The 18,317-nt window shown below is 39.8% G+C and overlaps 2 protein-coding genes across 2 annotated transcripts in view; both read left to right on the top strand.

The window, feature by feature from the left end:
* The window catches only part of LOC141802853 (uncharacterized), a 12,464-nt gene extending 4,158 nt beyond the window's left edge, over positions 1–8,306 (top strand). Inside the window, exons 2-5 of the mRNA XM_074686624.1 lie at positions 4,303–4,386; positions 4,487–4,674; positions 6,877–6,971; positions 7,170–8,306. Coding sequence (XP_074542725.1) covers positions 4,303–4,386; positions 4,487–4,674; positions 6,877–6,951 — 347 coding nt within the window. The 3' untranslated portion in view covers positions 6,952–6,971; positions 7,170–8,306. The remainder of the gene's footprint in view (positions 1–4,302; positions 4,387–4,486; positions 4,675–6,876; positions 6,972–7,169) is intronic.
* Positions 8,307–14,292: 5,986 nt separating this feature from the next.
* On the top strand, positions 14,293–17,584 carry cart4 (cocaine- and amphetamine-regulated transcript 4). Its single transcript, XM_074686626.1, has 4 exons — positions 14,293–14,372; positions 14,445–14,600; positions 16,681–16,764; positions 16,926–17,584. Exons 2-4 carry the CDS (start codon positions 14,460–14,462, stop codon positions 17,031–17,033), a joined length of 333 nt encoding a protein of 110 aa, XP_074542727.1. The 5' UTR covers positions 14,293–14,372; positions 14,445–14,459; the 3' UTR covers positions 17,034–17,584.
* Positions 17,585–18,317: the final 733 nt, after the last annotated feature.

Genomic DNA, 18,317 nt, shown 5'->3' with positions numbered 1-18,317 from the left:
GTTAAAGGATTTCTGTGATTGGTTTTGTAATAACGGTGGACCGTGGAGCTGGACAATCAAAAAGAAAAAGGAGGTCAGAGCGGAAGAAAGCTAAACACAAGAGAGTGATAGAGCACGAGCTAAAACACGGGTTAAACTGTTTGTGATAATGTTGATTCCAACCCACAGTCAGCAGTTATTCTGCAGTGGTCTGTTCAAACTTGAGAGTCTATCAATAAAATGAAGAGTGAGGTTACGTTTCCAACATTGAATGAATACATTTCCTTGTCGCTTTGCATCCTGGGAAAAGTTAGCAAAGATAAGTAGAGTTAGAAAGATCTTTATGACAGTGGGCGAAGGTGTTTGAGGGAAACACACAAAGTATCACTAAAATTGACCCAATTTTGTTTTATTTTTTAGTCAGAAATTGTTTTATTAGACTTATTATGAGCCACATTCACTTGAAAAGTACAGAGAAATATCTTGACTCAAGCTATCAGTGGACAAAAATGAGGTTTGAGCTGCTGCGGGATCTGTTAATGGCACAAACACAGCTGATGTGATCTGAGCTTAGTTTGTTTATTATTCTTTATTTCTCTAAAAAAAACTCTGCAGAGCTGATGTGGGTGAGCAGGAGGTGTAGGCCAAAGAATCTAAACATCTGTCTCGTGTTTGTATCTGTGAAGTGTTGGAGCTTTAGACCGTCCCATAAACACCAGAGAGCCACAGTTGGATGATCAGTGACAGGTGGATATCCCAGACGATCTCCGTCAGCGTCACCTGTCAGAGGGTGAGGGTGTGAGTGACAAGAACAAAACTGTGATTGTTTGACGATTGGGCACCACCTGTAGCTCCTGGCCTGCAGGGGGCAGCACCTTCTGCTCCAACTGAAGCGCTGCTGGAGCACAAACTGCTGAAAAGCGGAGCTCTGTACGGGGTCGTGTGGAGTCCGTGTTCAGCTCCCCTGTGGTCACACCTCTGTGAAAACCCTTCAGCTGGATCAGACTTTATGACAGTTTCCACTCAGACCAGTATCCTGCTGGGAGCTGCTCCTGGTTCAGACTTCAGCAGGCCGTGTGATTTACATCCTGCAGGATGTAAACGCACATTTTTCTCACGTTTCACCTCTTTTCTGCTCATAAATTCTGCTCCAATCAGCATGTTTGTCTTGAAACTCTCGAGGTCGATCATAAAGAACTGTTTCCTGTTTCTCTCCGTGAGAATCTCAGTTCACGAGAGTCTCTGAGAAACTCTGAGAGACTCAGAGTTCAGACGAAAAACTCTTTCAAGAAAAATGAAATGTTTTCATAAATGGAATAAAATATCACAGATGAAAGAGCAGACACGCAGAAAACTGAGTAAAAGTCAAATAAATCATGACTCAGATGAACTCCGAGAGCTTCTGATGGGAAACACAGACGACAACATAAACACGCAACCTGCTGCCAAACACAGTGACACACACAGATCCTCCATCAGACTCTGAGTCTGTGTGAGTGTGTGTGTTTGTTCTTGTTTGTATGTGTTTGTAAGGCCCAACTCTTGATGGAAGTTCCTTCTGGTGAGGACATTTTGCAGAGTTCTCTCTTAGAAGATTTTGGAGCAACATTTAAACTCTTTACTTTCCTCTGATGGTGGATTAATTTATCGTTTACTTCAAGCTGCTCTGATAATTACTGACCACACAGAACAAACAAATCACTGTCCTTATGAAGCACTAAAGATGTGTTTGTGTGTGTGTGTGTGTGTGTGTGTGTGTGTGTGTGCTCTGTCAGAACTTCTCTTGTTTGACATTTAAAGTGGTTTATTTCTCAAAATCAATGATTTTTCCATTTCTTCGATGGAAGTGTTGTTTAGCTTTATATATTCAGATACGCTGGTGTTTTTTGAACCCTGAATTCAAACTCTAAGCAGTTGAAAAATGTCTCGTTTTTTCTCTGGTCGCTTTTTTGAAACGTTACTCCTCTGAAGAGTTAACTTCTATTGAGCTCTGACCATTACAGAGCTACCAGTGTTATGGAGTAAAGAGTGACTGTGCTAACTGGAGACCTTTACAGTTAGGACAGTCATTTAAACCTCTGCAGATTACCCAGAATGCAGCAGCATGCCTGGTCTTTAACCAGCCCAAAACAACACATATCACCCTGCTGTTAATCTCTCTTCTTCTGATTTACAAAACATTGACAAGAACAACTCCTTCCTACCTGGGTCCCTCATCCAGGTCTACACTCCTTCTCTCACTACGCTCTGCTTGTAAAAGACGCCTGGTGCTCCCAGCCCAGCACGGCTCCAAATCTCTAGCCAGACTCTTCTCCTCTGTTGTTCCCAAATTGTGGACTGAATTCCCTAACTCTATACGATCCACAGAGTCCCTTTCTACTTTAAGAGATGTCTGAAGACTCATCTGATCAGGGAACACTTAGGCCCTTAGTCTGAGCCTTCTCCTCTTTGTCCTCAGGGGTAGAATGAGTCAGAAGGTCTCAGACCCAGCTCTAGGTGAATATTCAGCACTAATTACTAAATGTTGTCGAAAGTTAAACTATATTGTTGCAGCAACCAGTTGTGGGTAGTTGTGGCTAAACTATTCTACATAGGGAAGAAAACCTAAACTGTCTGTGAGTTATCAAATGTGTTTGTGTATCAGCCTCAGTTTACCAGGTCTGACTGTAAATAAGCCAATTAATTGAAAAACTCTTAATCTAGTTTTTACTTTTTGGAGTTGATGAAAAACTTGGAGGTCGAGGTTATGACCAAATATGACACTTTGGACTTAACGTAAAGAGTAAATAATCAGAGGAAGTTCAACTGATTGTTCAAAGAAACAGTCAAACTATCATCAAAATGATTTTTTTAGTTAAACTCTGCAGTTTTTGGTAGTTTACTCTCAGGTGTAGCTTGACAGACTGTTTTACTCTGCAGAACTAACTTGGCTGAAACATGACTGTATCCTTAACTGTTTACAATGAGTAAAGGGGTCTATGGAGTAGAAACGGAATAGTCCATGTGAGCCTGGAAGACGCTGGTTTTGCCAACTTAGCAACTTTGTGGCTTTATTTAGCAAGGTCTTAACCCCTCTAGTGACAATAGCCGGTTTGGTTTGTCTCGGTACGGCACGTATTTTGTGGCATTTCCACTGACTGATCCTGGGACAGATCCCCAAATAACCAAGACAAGCCATCCCACTTTTTGGGACCCTTTTGTATCGTTGCCAAAAGAATCTTCACTTTACCCCAACGCGGCTGCATTTCTCCTGGCGGCACACAGTCTTCTCTGAAACAAAGCTCGATTGTTCTTTGTATCAAAGAGCTACATGCCAATCACAGAGAGGACAAAATGCTGCATGTCTTCCATCTGTGCTCTTTGTTTACTGTGTCGCGTTTTGCTTCTTTGTTGGATTTATTAGCGGGGTATACTGTGTCGGGCAGCTACGACGTCACGCTATTGTTCAACAGCTGTGGCTTTTGGCGTCCTGCTTACACGCCGCCTACCACGAGAGGGCACAGTTTGCTGTGGAAACGCAAACAGAACAGCGACAAATCTAGCAACTTTTTGTGGAGTTTGGAGACTCTGATGTGAAACCACTTCCTGATCTTACGCCTCTCAAGGAGCAGAGGGTTGTGAGCCCATGAGAACTACATGTAAATGGCTAATTATGGAAATTAGATGATGATGCCGTTGAGCCACTTCCAGGACAGCCAATAGCTACTTTCCTCACCGAGGAGTTGGCAACACTGAGCAACATCCTCTGGCAGGACTGTTTGTTTCTTTTGTTTGTTTTAGCATTTGTAAGTTTCCTGTAAAGTAAGATTGAGCTGTTGGTTTCCATCACTCTAGAAGACAATCACTCTGTTCAACAACACACCCACCACTCTGTGAACACACACATATAGACACACACAGACACACACAGAGTTTATATTGAAGGCAGACGTTGGAGGATGAGCGGCTGGTGGGGAAAAATGCAGAGGTGGCAGATCGCATGGAAAATAAAAATAGCTGGATATCAGACACACCTTTTATTTCAGTTTGATCTCTGTGTGCATGCTTGTGGGTCCAACATATGGTTAGCTAGCTTAGCATAAAGACTGGAGGCAGAGGGGAACTGCTAGCTTAGCAATGAGTGAAATGAGTGGGAAGGAAAACTGTCCCAAAAGATTTTAGAGAAATACAAACAAACCCATCAGAACCACCTACACACTGGAGAACGTCCAGTGTTTTTAAATAACAACAAAAGAAAACGAGCTGGTGTTTTTAAAATTTGGGATCAACGCTCCCTCCTGGTGGATGCTAACCTCCCTGAGCTGTGTGTCCTCTGTGTTTCAGTGTGTCAGGCTCAGTATTACGACTTCACGCCCGCTCCAGACTACGACATGGACTACAACGCCACCTTCGAGTACAGCTTCTTCAGTAAGTCACACACACTCTGCACACTTGGGGTGTGTACACATTTATCAACCTTTTAAAGTAAATTTTAGTAGAAGTAAAGTGAATAATCTGCTGTTCTCAGGTAACACCAGCAGCGAGGACCTGGACAGGCTCACTGACTTGTTCATCGACCCCGAGGACGACGAAGAGGATGACACAGGAGGACAGCAGGAGGAACAGGAAGTGACTACAAAGATAGTAATAACCAAAGTGCCAACTGAGCGGGGGAAAGTCGATGAGCGTGGTGCAGCATCGCTTCCTCTCTGTCCGGTAAGAATCCGCTCAAAGATCCAAGATGAGGGAAAAATTAATCTGCAGCTTTATCTGATTCTGACTTTTAAATCCGACCTGGACCTTAAAGTCCAGCTGAGCCGTGTCAGAGGAACACGCAAAGTTTTTAAGAATCAGTTGATTTCCATCAGACACGAAGAGCAGCCTGTGGATTCGAACATACGGTTCATCTTTGGATGGATTATTTATGAAACTAGTGATGTGGCACAATACAGCTGTGAGTGTGTGTGTATGTGTGTGTATGTGTGTGTCCATCTGTTGCCTATAAATATGAAGCTGATCCCTGCCAGCATCAACAAGCTCCAACACTTTGTCACATCTTTAAATCCAGCATTCTAAACTCTATGTTGCAATCAGAGTGCGTTACAAAACACAATAAATCCAGCAACAATATGTGTGTACATATGTGTGTGTGTGTGTGTTTTGGCCTTTGTGTCACAGAACAGAATAAATCAGACAGCACACAGCTGGAGGACAGAGTGTGGACTCTGTTAAACCCGCTGTGTGGTTTCTGAGGTCGGAGGATGCAGACATGTTGAAGGAACCTCTGAGTTCAGTTTCTAGAAAACAAAATAAATCTTACGACAGATGGTTCCTCTTTAAATAAAAATCCACCAGAGGAAGAAAAGAGTTTAAAAAGTTAAGAAAAATAAAACAAAGACTCCTTTTTTTTCTTTGTTTCAGGGACATGTGTTTTAAATCAGATGATGTGAGTATGATTGTTGTGACTGTAGCCTCAGTCTGAAATTCAACCACATCAGACTCTCTATTATGTGCAAGCAAATCATCAAAATTACTTTCTCATATGTCAGCCACCAAACAGAAACAGAGTTGGAAAACAAAGCCTGTGAAAGTCCCAAAAACTGCAGTTCCTCAAACATCCACTAGAGGCTGTCTCCAGCAGTGAGTCCGTCACCATAGAGCCCCATGTTAAAAACTTTAGAGCAGAAATAAACAAGTTTAAAGCCTGGTACAGAGACTTTGCTGCTCTATAGTTTGTTTCTCTGTTCATACCAAATGTATGGGATGAATTTATGCACAATTTACCTATCTAAAGCAGATTAAGGATAACTGGTGGATATATACAGAAGCTGTATATGTGCTACTGCTACCTATTATCATGTTTTAACATGAAAAGTTATTTTTCAACAATACAGCGTCTGAGTTATCTTGTTATAAAAAAATATTTCAAAACTTGTGTTTTTTGTAGAGTAGAAGGTTTAATGTTGTGCTTTTATTACTTACATTGCTAAACTTGTATTTGAATTGGGAAACAGGATTACAATGGGATTACGGCTCACTTACTCAACTTGATAAAATTCTACTTCCTGTTAGGTTAAGATATGGCGAGGTTATGCCATCTTTGGGTTCAACTATAAACAGTATGACATATGGATGTGGTCTCTATGACATCACCCACTGGTTTCTGATACAGTGTTTCGAGGCTTGTTGTTTGTAGGAGGAGCCATGTTAAAAATTTGGTGGGCTTTGAGCCTCCTCAACAATGTGATCTCACAATCTATATAAGTACAAGTTTATATATATATATATATATATATATATATATATATATATATATATATATATATATATATTTCCCATTTTTAACCAGGTTGTACAAAAAGTAGGTTCAACCCTACTTTTTAGAAATACACAGTGGTGTATCCCTATTTTGGGCCAACCATGAACAGTTTTCATTACATAGATAGTTTATCGTTAAAAAAAAAAATATGCAAAAGTTTTGGGTTTTTATACCAACAAACTTGTATTTCGCAATAACATAAAAATATTTTGTTACTACTTAAAAAACCTACTGATATAACAGGAAACTTCATGTTTTCATCATGGTGTAACAGCTATATGCTTCTGTAGATATATTTCTTAAAGACCCCAAAAATTTTAGAAAATAAAAACACCAACAAAATAAGTTAAGCTTCAAGTCAGCATGAATATCTGATGTGTATCATAAGCCCCGCCTCTGTCTGGGCAATCAGCCAATCATAAATCTGTCTGCATGTGCACTCACAAAATCTTCCAGAACACTCCAGAACTGCCTGCCCCTCAAAAGTTTTAAAGTTGTCGAGAGATCATCAGAAATAATCAGAAGCAACAACAAAAAAAAAAAAAAAATCAAAGACGAGTTTGTGTGTCTGTCTCTGATGATGTGTTCACTGTCTGTAGGAAATCTGGACGCTGGCCTGGACCCTGATGATTCTGATCAGCCTGAACACACAGCAGCTACAGCACACACTATGAGGCTGACACACACACTGCAGGTGAGAATGCACTCATAATTAAATTTCATAGATGTTCAAGGGAACCAGGAGCAGTATATATAGAGATGTGGTGTCTGTCGGTGTCCAGCAGGTGGAGCTGCAGCCTCACAGAGTTTATGAAGGGGCTGCAGCAACATGATGCACAAACAGAAACGTTTTCATCTGTCCCTCCTGATTTGTTCTGTTTTCTGCTTCTAGCTGATTCTGGATCAGCAGGAACCAGCACGGGTCACCTGGCCTGAGGTGGGAGAGGTCGCCGCCTTCTCTGTGACCTTTGACCTTTAACCTCACTGTCTAAAACAGAAAGGAGTTCCCTGAGTCCCTGAGGGCGGGCTCACAGGTTGACCTCAGCCAATCGCGAAGCTTCTTTAGCACCACAGAGTCGAGTTTCCTCACACCTGGAGTCACGTCTCACTTTTCACTGTTTTTATTTAACATAAGACCAAAAAGAAACAAAGATCCTCCCCCAACTGATATTTGAAGGCAAAAATGAAACGTTTTATTTTATACATCAAGATGGAACGTTAACAGAAACTTGCCATTTAAAGCAGCTGTAAGACTGTTTCTGATAATGAGGCTCTGGCGCCCCCTGCAGACAAAGAATGTCTTTCCTTTCAGAGCTCTGTCCTTTTGAATTTCTATAAATGTCTGTATCTCAATCAAGCCAATATAATCCAGATTTATTTAAAAACCAGGACAGACATGATCTGGATCAGGATTAGCTGATCCTCGTGAGAAAAAAAAAAAGAGGGGGGGGGGGTCCCAGAAAACCAAACGACTATAATCCAGATTACATTTATTTATAGTGTATAATGTCATGTATGAACTCCAGAAGAGAAGAAACGCAGCATCCCCTACTCTCAGCCACACCAAGCTTTTATTCTGAAAATCTAATACATTTAACTGAATATGATGAGGAAAAAAGGCTTTTATTTTGAAAAGTCACCTATCCTCCTGTCTTCTCTCACCTGTTTTTATTTCATCCACCAATTCACTTTTTTTTCAGTCTCGCTGCACTTTGTCAACAAACGGCACTTCAAGATTTGTTTACTCTGTTCTAGATTGTTCTGAAATTTCAAAATAAGAGTCTTTTATTTAAATGTTCTGCTTTTTGATGTTTTTCCGCTGCTGTTTGTTAAAGTGTGTGTGTGTGTGTGTGTGTGTGTGTGTGTGTGTGTGTGTGTGTGTGTGTGTGTGTGCCAGAGATGTAGAGCAGTGTTAGAGGAGAACATTATTTTAAAATACCAACTTCCTTTGAACAGAAAATCTGTTTCATCAGAACAAATATATGAGAAATATGCAAAGAAAACCTGCAGAACAATCTAGAACAGACCTTTACGCTTTACTTTAATATTTGTTTTTCAATAAAATCATTTAAAAATACTTAACAGCCTCTGTTTATTCTATAAAACGTCAAGTTGATTTTTTTTTTTTTTTTTTTTGATACACTTGGATAGTGAAGTGTCAGGTTTTCAAATGTTGACGTGTGAAAACAGTTACTCCGGCCCCTCAGGCTCTGGTTTTACTGGTTTATTCTGGTTTATTTCTGGTGTGTGGTGGTTGACGGTGTCGTGTTTGATTGTTATCAGAGATGTCTGTTGTGAAAGAAAAACTACGTCAGTGTCAGCGCCCCACAGGGAGTGATGACGAGGGCCGAGAGGTTGCATGACGGACGCCTCGGGCTCTGCGTTTATTTCAGTCTGGGAGGAATCGGCGCCAAGAGTGAGACCAGCAACTTCAACTTACTGATGATGGCGCTTCTCGTTTCTACCCAACCGCTCCTACTGAAGGACACCGCCACTGTACACCAGAAATCAACAATCAGTGAATATGAAACTCTGCGGTTGATCTGACAGAACAAAAGAAAAACATCTGATTTACAGATTTAAAAACTGCAGGGAGAGTGTGGTCTGAAAGGGATGCTAACTACATCTCCCAAGATGCATTTCACTTACCAACGAACAATCACAGAGCCCAGCATTCTGCCATTTTTCCTGTGCGTTAAAAGCTACATGAACTGTCTGATCTAAAATCTATTAATTACTGTCGACTGTGCTGAATGCAGGCCTGAATAAAACAGGATATATGACACATGCACACACATGCACACACACAGGTGATGAAAGGTGTGTTTGATGTGTGATGGAGTCTAAAGACGTTTGAGTTTCATGACTTCAGTCTGTGACCTTCAGTAAAACTCTGCTGCCTGCAGATAACACAGACACATAGACACACACTCCTCTACACACACTCCTCTACACACTCCTCCATCAGTGGCTCTCAGTGACACTCTGAGGTTTCAGCAGCTCCATCAGTGAACTGACAGCCTCTCCTCTGATGGAGATGATTAACTGATGAGCACAGAGAGGGAACAGCTGTCTCCAAGATATGACATCAACAGTAAACTCACGTTTTCTCAAATACCGGAGGAATAAACACAAAACCACTGTAATTCTCAGGAGACTGGGTTTTTAAAATGCCATTACAGCAGTCAGAAGACATTCAAACCATTAGGATGTCTACCAAGGTGGACATAAAGAATGTAACTGTGTCCAGAAAATTTTCAAGAGGTCAGGGAATGCAACAGAGGCAAGAGAATCTTACGGTGTCCGTAGTATATTAATGAGGCTAGCTGAAGTTACAGGGGCCAGAGAATGTTACAGAGGTCACATAATGACATAGAGGCCAGAGGATGTTACATAAGCAATAAACTGTTACAGAGGCCAGAGAGTAATACAGATGCCAGATAGACAGGGGCCAGAGAATGTCACGGTCACCATAAAAGCCTCCGATAGATTGGAAACAGAGGATGTACAATTGTTCATAGAATTTTGAGGAGGCTGGAGAATCTTTCAGTGATTGGAGAATGTTACAGTGGCCAGAGCATCTTACAGAGGCCAGGATATGATATAGAGGCCAGAGAATGTTACAAAAGCAATAGACTGCAACAGAGGCCAGAATAATATAGATGCCAGATAATGTGACAGTTGCCCAGAGAATGTCAAAGTAACCACAAAATGCCACAGATATCAGAGACTGTAACAATGTTAGAGTTGCCAGAGAATCTTACAGAGGCCAGAGAATGTTATGGAGGTCAGAAAATATTACAGGGCCAGAGAATGTTACACTGGCAAGAGAATCCTACAAAAGCGGTAGACTTTTAAAGCGACCAGAGAGTGATACAGAGATGTCAGATATTGAGACAGTGGCCAGAGCATGACACAGTTACCAAAAAATGCCACAGATGTTACAAAGAATGTAACATTATTTATAGATTTTTTAAAAGGCTGAAGAATATTTCAGTTATTGGAGAATATTAGATTGGCCAAAGAATCTTACAGAGGCCAGAAAATGACATTGAGGCCGGAAAATATTACAAAAGCAATAGACTATTCTGTAGTAACAGATGACAGATAATGAGACAGTGGCAAGAGAATGTCAGTAACCATAAAATGCCACTGATATCAGAAACATGTTAAATAAGTAATAGAAATTTAATGAAACTGGAGAATCTTACAGTGATTGGAGAATACTACAGTGGCCAGAGAATCTTACAGAATCTAGAGAATGTTACAGTGGTCGGAAGATGATATAAAGGCCAGAGGATGTTACAAAAGTAATAGACTGTTACAGATGCCACAAAGTAATACAGATGCCAGATAATGAGACAGTGGCCAGAGAATATCACAGTTACCATAAAATGCCACGGATATCAGAGATGGTTACATTAGTTATAGAGTTTTAAAGAGGCTGGATAATCTTACAGTGCCTAGAAAATTTTATGCAGGCCAGAGAATCTTAAAGTGGCCAGAGAATGGTATGGAAGTCAGAAAATATTACAGTGGCCAGAGAATATTAAACCTGCTAGAAAATTTTACACTAGCAATTGATTTTTACAGAGGCCAGAGAGTAATACAGATACCAGGCACTAAAACAGTGGCCAGAGACTGTCACAGTTACAATAAAATGCCACAGATATCAGAGAATGTAACATAAGTCATAAAACTTCAAAGAGGCTGGAGAATCTCACTGTGATTGGAGAGTGGCAAGATAATCTTAGAGAGGCCAGAGAAAGTTGCAGAGGTCGGAAAATGGCATAGACTCCAAAAAGAATGATACAAACGCAATGGACTGTTACAGAGGCTAGAGAGTAATAAAGATGCCAGATGATGAGACAGTGGCTTGAGAATGTAGCAGTAACTATAAAATGCCATTATAGAAATTAAAGAGGCTGGAGAATCTTACAGTAACTGAATAATGTTACAGTGGCCAGAGAATGTTACAGAGGTCAGAAAATCTTACAGAGATCAAAGAATGTTGCATTCCACAGATATCAGAAAAAAGTGACAGTTATAGAATTTAAAAGAGGCTGGAGAACCTTACAGTGATTGGAAAATGTTACAGGTGCCAGAGAATTTTACAGAGGCGGGGAATGTTATGGAAGTCAGAAAATATTACAGTGGCCAGAGAACATTACACTTGCCAGAAGATTTTACACAAGTAATTGATTTTTACAGAGGCCAGAGAGTAAAACAGATGCCAGACAAAAAAACAGTGGCCGGTGAATGTCACGGTTACCATAAAATACCACAGATATCAGAGATAGTTACGATAGTATTAGTAGAGTTTTAAAGAGGCTGGAGAATCTTACAGTGATTGGAGAATGTTACAGTGGCCAGAGAATCTTACAGAGGCCAGAAAATTTAACAGAAGTCGGAGGATGATCTGAAGGCCAAAGAAAGATACAAAAGTAATTGACTTTTACAGTGACCAGAAAGTAATACAGATGCCAGGTATTAAGACAGTGGCCAGAGAATGGCACAGTAATCACAAAATGCCAAGGATACCAGAGAATGTGACAGTGGTCAAAGAAATTTAAAGAGGATGGAGAATCTTACAGTAATTGGAGAATGTTAGAGTGGCAAGAGAAAAATACAGAGGCCAGAGAATGTAGTGGAGGTGAGAAAATATAACTATGGCCAGAGAATATTACCAAAGCAATAGACTGTTACAGAGGCCAGAGAGTTATACAGATGCCAGATAATGAAATAGCGGCCAGAGAATGTCACAGTTACTATAAAATGCCACAGGTATCAGGGATGTAACATAATTCATAGGATTTTAATGGGGCTGTAGAATCTGACAGTAATTTGAAAATGTTAGGGTGGCTAGAGAATCATACAGATGCCAGAGAATCTTATGGAGGTCAGAAAATGATATAGGGCCAAAGGATGTTACAAAGGAAAAGACTGTTACAGAGGCCAGAAAGTAATTGAGATACCAGATAATGAGGCAGTGGCCAGAGAATGTCACAGAAACCATAACATGCCACAGATATCAGAGACTGTGATATTAGTCGTAGAGTTTTACAGTGGCTAGAGAATCTTACAGTGCCTAGAAAATGTTAGAGTGGCCAAAGAATCTTAAAGAGGCCAGACAATTTTACATAGGTCAGATAATGTTACAAAAACAATAAACTATTACAGAGGCCTGAGAATATTTCAGATGCCAGATATTGAGACAGTGGCCAGAGAATGTCACAGTAACCATAAAATACCACAGATACCAGAGAATGTGACAATGGTCATAGAATTTTAGAGAGGCTGCAGAATCTTACAGTGATTGGAGAATGTGATAGTGGCCAGAGAATCTTCAAGAGGCCGAACAATAATGTGGAGGTCAGAAAATATTACAGAGCCAGAGAATATTACAAAAGCAATAGACTGTGACAGAGGCGGGAGCGTACCACACTTGCTGTAAAATATTATAGAGGCCATTAAATATTTCGGCATTTGGATGCCATCAGTTAGTTGTCAATATGCATTAACAGCATGTTGTCACTGTCTTCACATTTTTAGTGCTTCTGAATATGCTGTCTCTAAAATTAAAGGATCATTTTACTTCTTTACATAAACACAATTACCTACATTGAAGAAATCATTACGTCACTGAGTCTATCATTTCAAATTCCTTTTCTCTGAAACCCTGAGCTGAAGGTTGTGTCTGCTTTGTTTTTTGATCATTTTCCCCCTGAAGGTTACTGAAGCTCAGGGCACAGATGTCTACTTTTCTTACTCTTCTGTGGTTTTCTGAATAAAACTGAATAAAAACAGCGAGTGTGATGTCGGCTTCAGCCTTGACTGTACGCTTACTCTGACGTTGCGTCTGAACATTTATCTCGCTGTATAAACAGGGGGCTGAACCACGGATCAAACAGTCAAACAAAGGTCGTGGAGTCCAAAATACAGTCAAATTTAAATCTGAAGGAGCTGAGCGTCGGTATCATGAAATTCAGATTATCCTGGTGAGGAATAAAGTATTTTATGATTTACATCTGCCTCTTCAAAAGCGTTGTTTTCTCTAGTTTTCATCCAATAATGAAGACGAGCACTTACTTGTGTGAAGAATAATAAAAAATTTATTATGTGTGTGGGGTTTTTTGCCTTTCAGGGAGATGTTCTTGTACTTTAATTTGTACCTGACAGACTTTCAGGTGTGAGTCTCTGGAGGTAGCTCTGTTGCTTCGCTCAGTTTGACATTTAGCCGTTAATGAGAGTTGAGATGAAAGCAGAGACTGAACTTGCTCTGATCGGGTCGACATGTCAGAGCCACAGGTCGCCCCGCAACGCAAATCAGATGAAGAAAAGGGCACAAAGCGTTTCCTCCTGCGTCATCCTGAAACACAGCTCTGAGGTCAGGCCCAGGTGGATTATGGGAGAATTCTCTGCAAACTGAGAAGAAAAAAGTGGAGCAGAAGAAGAGAGTCCCGGGGCTCCTGACCTTTGATCCTTGGCAGAAAGCAGCTGTAGTTTAATCATCAGGTGAAGAGAGGAGCTGTTAATGAATCGATGTGTTTTTACCCTTAAAGTCATTACATCCAGCTCTGTCAGGCTGTTTTTATTTAGCTCTGACCACATTTTCCCCTGTGAAGATGAAAAAAAGGACGGAGAGAGACTTTCTGTCGTCTCTTCTTCTCATCATCAGACGCGCTCATTAACAAATCAATAACTGATCAATATCAGCCATAAAAAGACGAAGATGAACTAACAAGTGTCTGCCCTGCTCCTCTGAGGATACTCTGATCTTTACCTGTGATTCACAGGGTGACCTTTGACCCCCCGTGACAGCACACAGGTAAACATGCAGCATCGACCTGTTTAATATTAACACACAAACACACCATCAATCAGCTTTATCTGACACGCAGAATACATGAATAATGAGCAGGAGTCATCAGGGGGAGGAGGAAGACGTCCAGGAGGAGGAGGAGGAGGAGGATATAAAAACAGGAGAAGAGGAAGAGGAGAGGAAATCTGAGGGAAGGAGAAGCCGCAGCGGAAAAGACACCACAGAAGAAGAAGAAGAATATTGTGTTTACTTCCTGAAAGATCTCGTCACATCGTGAGTTCAGCTCCAGCTCACAGATCCTCGCTCAGGTTCAGACGTGTAACATAAAACTCTCTGTTCTTTTAGGTTTTGAAACGTGACATGGAGAGCGTCCGAGCCTTCATCTACCTGTCCGTCTGTTTCTCAGTCATGACATCGCTCTGTCAGGGTCAGAGGTCGGCCGACAACCACCTGCCGTCTGCTCCAGACGAGGCGTTCATGGGACTCACATCCAAAGACCTGGTGAGTCATCTGTCTTCATATAAGATCTTTAAAAACTTGTGTATAAGTTTGATTTTCATCCATTTTTTTTTTTCAAGAAGAGTTTTTAAGTCCCAGTTTTTGAAAAGCTTTACTTGGTGTGTTGGTGCAAGAAAATAATAAAAATGCAGATAGAATGTAGAAAAATTTAAATTATAAGATATGTAAATATACAAAAATATATTGAGAAAAATAATAATAACAAAATAGAATAAAATGAAAATAATAGTTAAAAAATATGGGAATATTTTGGGAATAATGTGATAAAAAATTTGGTTAAATTAAAAGCCATGAAAATTATATTTCAACTGTGGAAAAAAAGAAAGGTTCAAAAATGAGAGAAACAAACAAACAAAAAAAGAGTTTTAGACTTTAAATCAAAATAACATACAATACAATAACAGTTTATTGCTTGTCTGATCGCTCATGAAGAAACCAATCAGTCGTGTAAAAGCCTGTTAAAGAGATAAGAAGGACCAGTCAGAGCAAGAGACAGTAGCAGAGGAAATGTAAGACAACATTTCTTGCAGGACAGAAAAAAAGAAGAGGAGCAGGAATATGAAACTGATGATGAGATAAAATACGTTAACGTCTGTAATCAGCTGTTAAAGGTCAGCGCAGACTCCGTCATCACGTTCAGAGAGAAAAAAAAGATCACAAACCAAACCACACATTTTTCTACACATGTAAGACCAACAATTAATTATGAGTTCTGTACGTGTTTAAATCAGGATTTTATTTCGACATGTCATGGTTATAGAAGTTATCTAAATGTAGAAAAAAATTATGAATTCTCTGATACAAGAACATGATCCAGTAATTTATTCATTTAATTTTCAAAGCTGATAAATGCTGATTCACAGATACAGAAGATACACAAAAAAATAAATTAAAAAATTACAGATAAAAAAAATAAATAAAAACAATTAACTGGTTATCAATTTAATGACATGCCTTAGCATTAATGGACCAGACACAGAATAAATCAAACTAAATTAGACTCAACAAAAGAGAGAAGACAGAGAAAGCTCAGGGGATGAAGGTGTTACTCACAAATGAATAAAAAGTGACACAAATTTAAGACAGAAAAAATTAAAAAGGAAAAAAAAAATTAAAAAGCACACTAAATAAACACCAATATAAAATTATATGAATTGACTTAAATTGATATAGCATCTCCTAAACAAATAAAATGCAGCTCAAAGTGTTTGAAGGTTATCAAAATGATATAAAATAAATAATTGAAAATAGATTAATGACAAATTATTCTTAAAAAAAATTGGAGGAAAAAACTCAGGCACACCGGTTAAAATATTATCATAATATAAACAAAAAAAAGTAAAAAAAAACAAAAAAAAAAACACTCAAAATATTAATTTACTAAAATAACAAAAAAGAGAGTAAAAAACAAACAAGAAAAAGCAATTCATACAATAATTATCATATATTGTTCAAAGTTTTTAATAATCAAGTATTATTTTAATTATGTTTAATATTTCAACATTTTGCATTGCAAAAAAAAAAAAAAAAAAAAAAAAATACTGATAATTAAAAGAAAGTCTCATCACTGTCTTGACTTACTTGAATGTGATGAAATGCTGCTCTGCTACACCGCTGTGTCTAAAACCATCACTTGGAGAGAGTGGACAGCTCCGGGCAGTTTATTTTCTGGGTTTAATTATTTATCATTTAAAAGGATGAAGCTGTTATATATTTAGAAAAATGCTAACTGTCCAATTAGTGTCGCTGCTTTGTGCAGTTATTCTGAGATAACTCAGATTTCTCTCTGACGTCCAGTGATCCCTGGTTAATGAAGCAGTGTTGACACTTTTCAGGAGTTTCATTTTAGTTGTCTCTGTTTCTTCTTAAGTTTCGTTCTCTGCTTGGTGGTGATTTTCCTTCTCTTAAATCGAGCTCTGTCAGTTTTTGTGATGGGGTCGCTCACCTGCACCTGTATGCTTTATGTGTGTGTGTGTGTGTGTGTGTGTGTGTGTGTGTGTGTGTGTGTGTGTGTGTGTGTGTGTGTGTGTGTGTGTGTGTGTGTGTGTGTGTGTGTGTGTAGGCTGAGGCTCTGCAGGGATTCCTGGATGAAGCTGACAGCACCGTCGGTCTCTCTGTGGAGAAGAAAGCCAGCGTCATCCCTCGGGTGAGAGCACAGCTGACAGCTGTCTGTCAAACTCCACTTCATCTGTTTTTATTTTTAATGTGCGTGTGCGTGTGTGTGTGTGTGTGTGTGTGTGTGTGTGTGTGTGTGTGTGTGACATCACTTCCTCTATCTATGTGTTTGTGTGTGTGTTTCTCTCTCAGTGTGATGTTGGCGAGCGCTGTGCGATGAAACACGGACCCCGGATCGGTCGACTGTGCGACTGTCTGAGAGGAACGGCCTGCAACACCTTCTTCCTGCGATGCTACTGAACACACACTCACACACACTCTCACACACGAACACACACACACACACACCTGTCTCACCTGGTTGTCTCTGCATGTTTCTGTCTTAGTTGTCACGTTCAGGTGTCCGTCCCTCAGATTCATTTATTTTTGTTAATAAAGATTCTTCATGAAGCTGCTCGGCTCTGATGACCTCATCATTTTGAACCTCGCCCTGTGCCCTGGGTTCAGCCTGTCAGGCTCCTCCCGTTCACTTCCTGTCCTCTTCATCAGAGTGTATAATCTGAAACAAGAGATCTTTGAACAAAGCTATGACAAAGTCTCAAAAACTGCAGTTCCTTTAGCATCCACTAGAGGCTGTTTCCTAAAGTTGTAGAGGACAACCACCACACCACAGGTGGACATTTCAGCATCTGCCTCTAGTGGTCACTGGACGAACTTCTGTTTTTGCACCTGGTTTTGGCACTTCCGTATTGCTTTTATTTATTTTTTTCAACTGAAGAGATTTGAAAAAGAAAAACTAGCAACCACTCTGTAAATCAAAATAACCAATAAAGAATAAGAAGGAAAAATTTTGTTCACATTTATATCAAAATAAAAAGAGCATTATTGTTGTCCTACCTACTCAATAAAAAGAGTTTCAAGTTTCTGGTTCTTTTATTTTGAAGGTCTAAAAACCTGACACTGTGTGGAAGTTGAAGCATAAAGATGATGGTCTGGGAGCGTCCAGGGGTCATGGATGTCTTAAGAGGACTATCTTACACATTGTCCTGCCTGTAGTGGTCCTAGGGAGACATATTAACCCCGTGTTGCATATTGTAGCTTTCAAGTTTAACATCTCTGAAAATAAAATAAAATAAAATATATAAATAATTAAAAGATCATTCTTTTCTGTGAAGCAACAGCAACAAATATTGATAAATGTAGGATCACAAAAAAAAAATAAATAAAAAGTTTTAAGTTGTTTATTTCGGGTTCCAGTAGAGGGTGCCATTCCCACTCACACACAAGACCACTTCCTGTTTAAGTTTCTATAAGACAAAGGTTTAAAATAGTCTAAGATCATCACCTATCGATCAGTCCTCTCTGATTAGACCCCCAGAGACGCTGATCGGCCCCGAGGCTTTGTCACTTCAACGTCTATGCGTTAACAGGATCGACAGCAGCAACACGCCACCACGACCTCTCATCAACCTTTATTAAACTCTGAGAACAGCAGCCGGCAGATTCCCCCACAGAACCACTGACAAAGTGTTTGGCTTCACTTTTTAAGTTGTCTTTCTTTTGTTCAGTTTGTGGTACGGACCA

The sequence above is a fragment of the Halichoeres trimaculatus genome, unplaced genomic scaffold, assembly GCF_033239565.1.
Source record: "Halichoeres trimaculatus isolate MK-OKI-2021-1 unplaced genomic scaffold, fHalTri1.1 fHalTri1_scaffold_14, whole genome shotgun sequence".
NCBI lineage: Eukaryota > Metazoa > Chordata > Actinopteri > Labriformes > Labridae > Halichoeres > Halichoeres trimaculatus.
The sequence above is the reverse complement of the archived record's forward strand: the minus strand, read 5'-3'. Positions and strand labels throughout refer to the sequence as shown.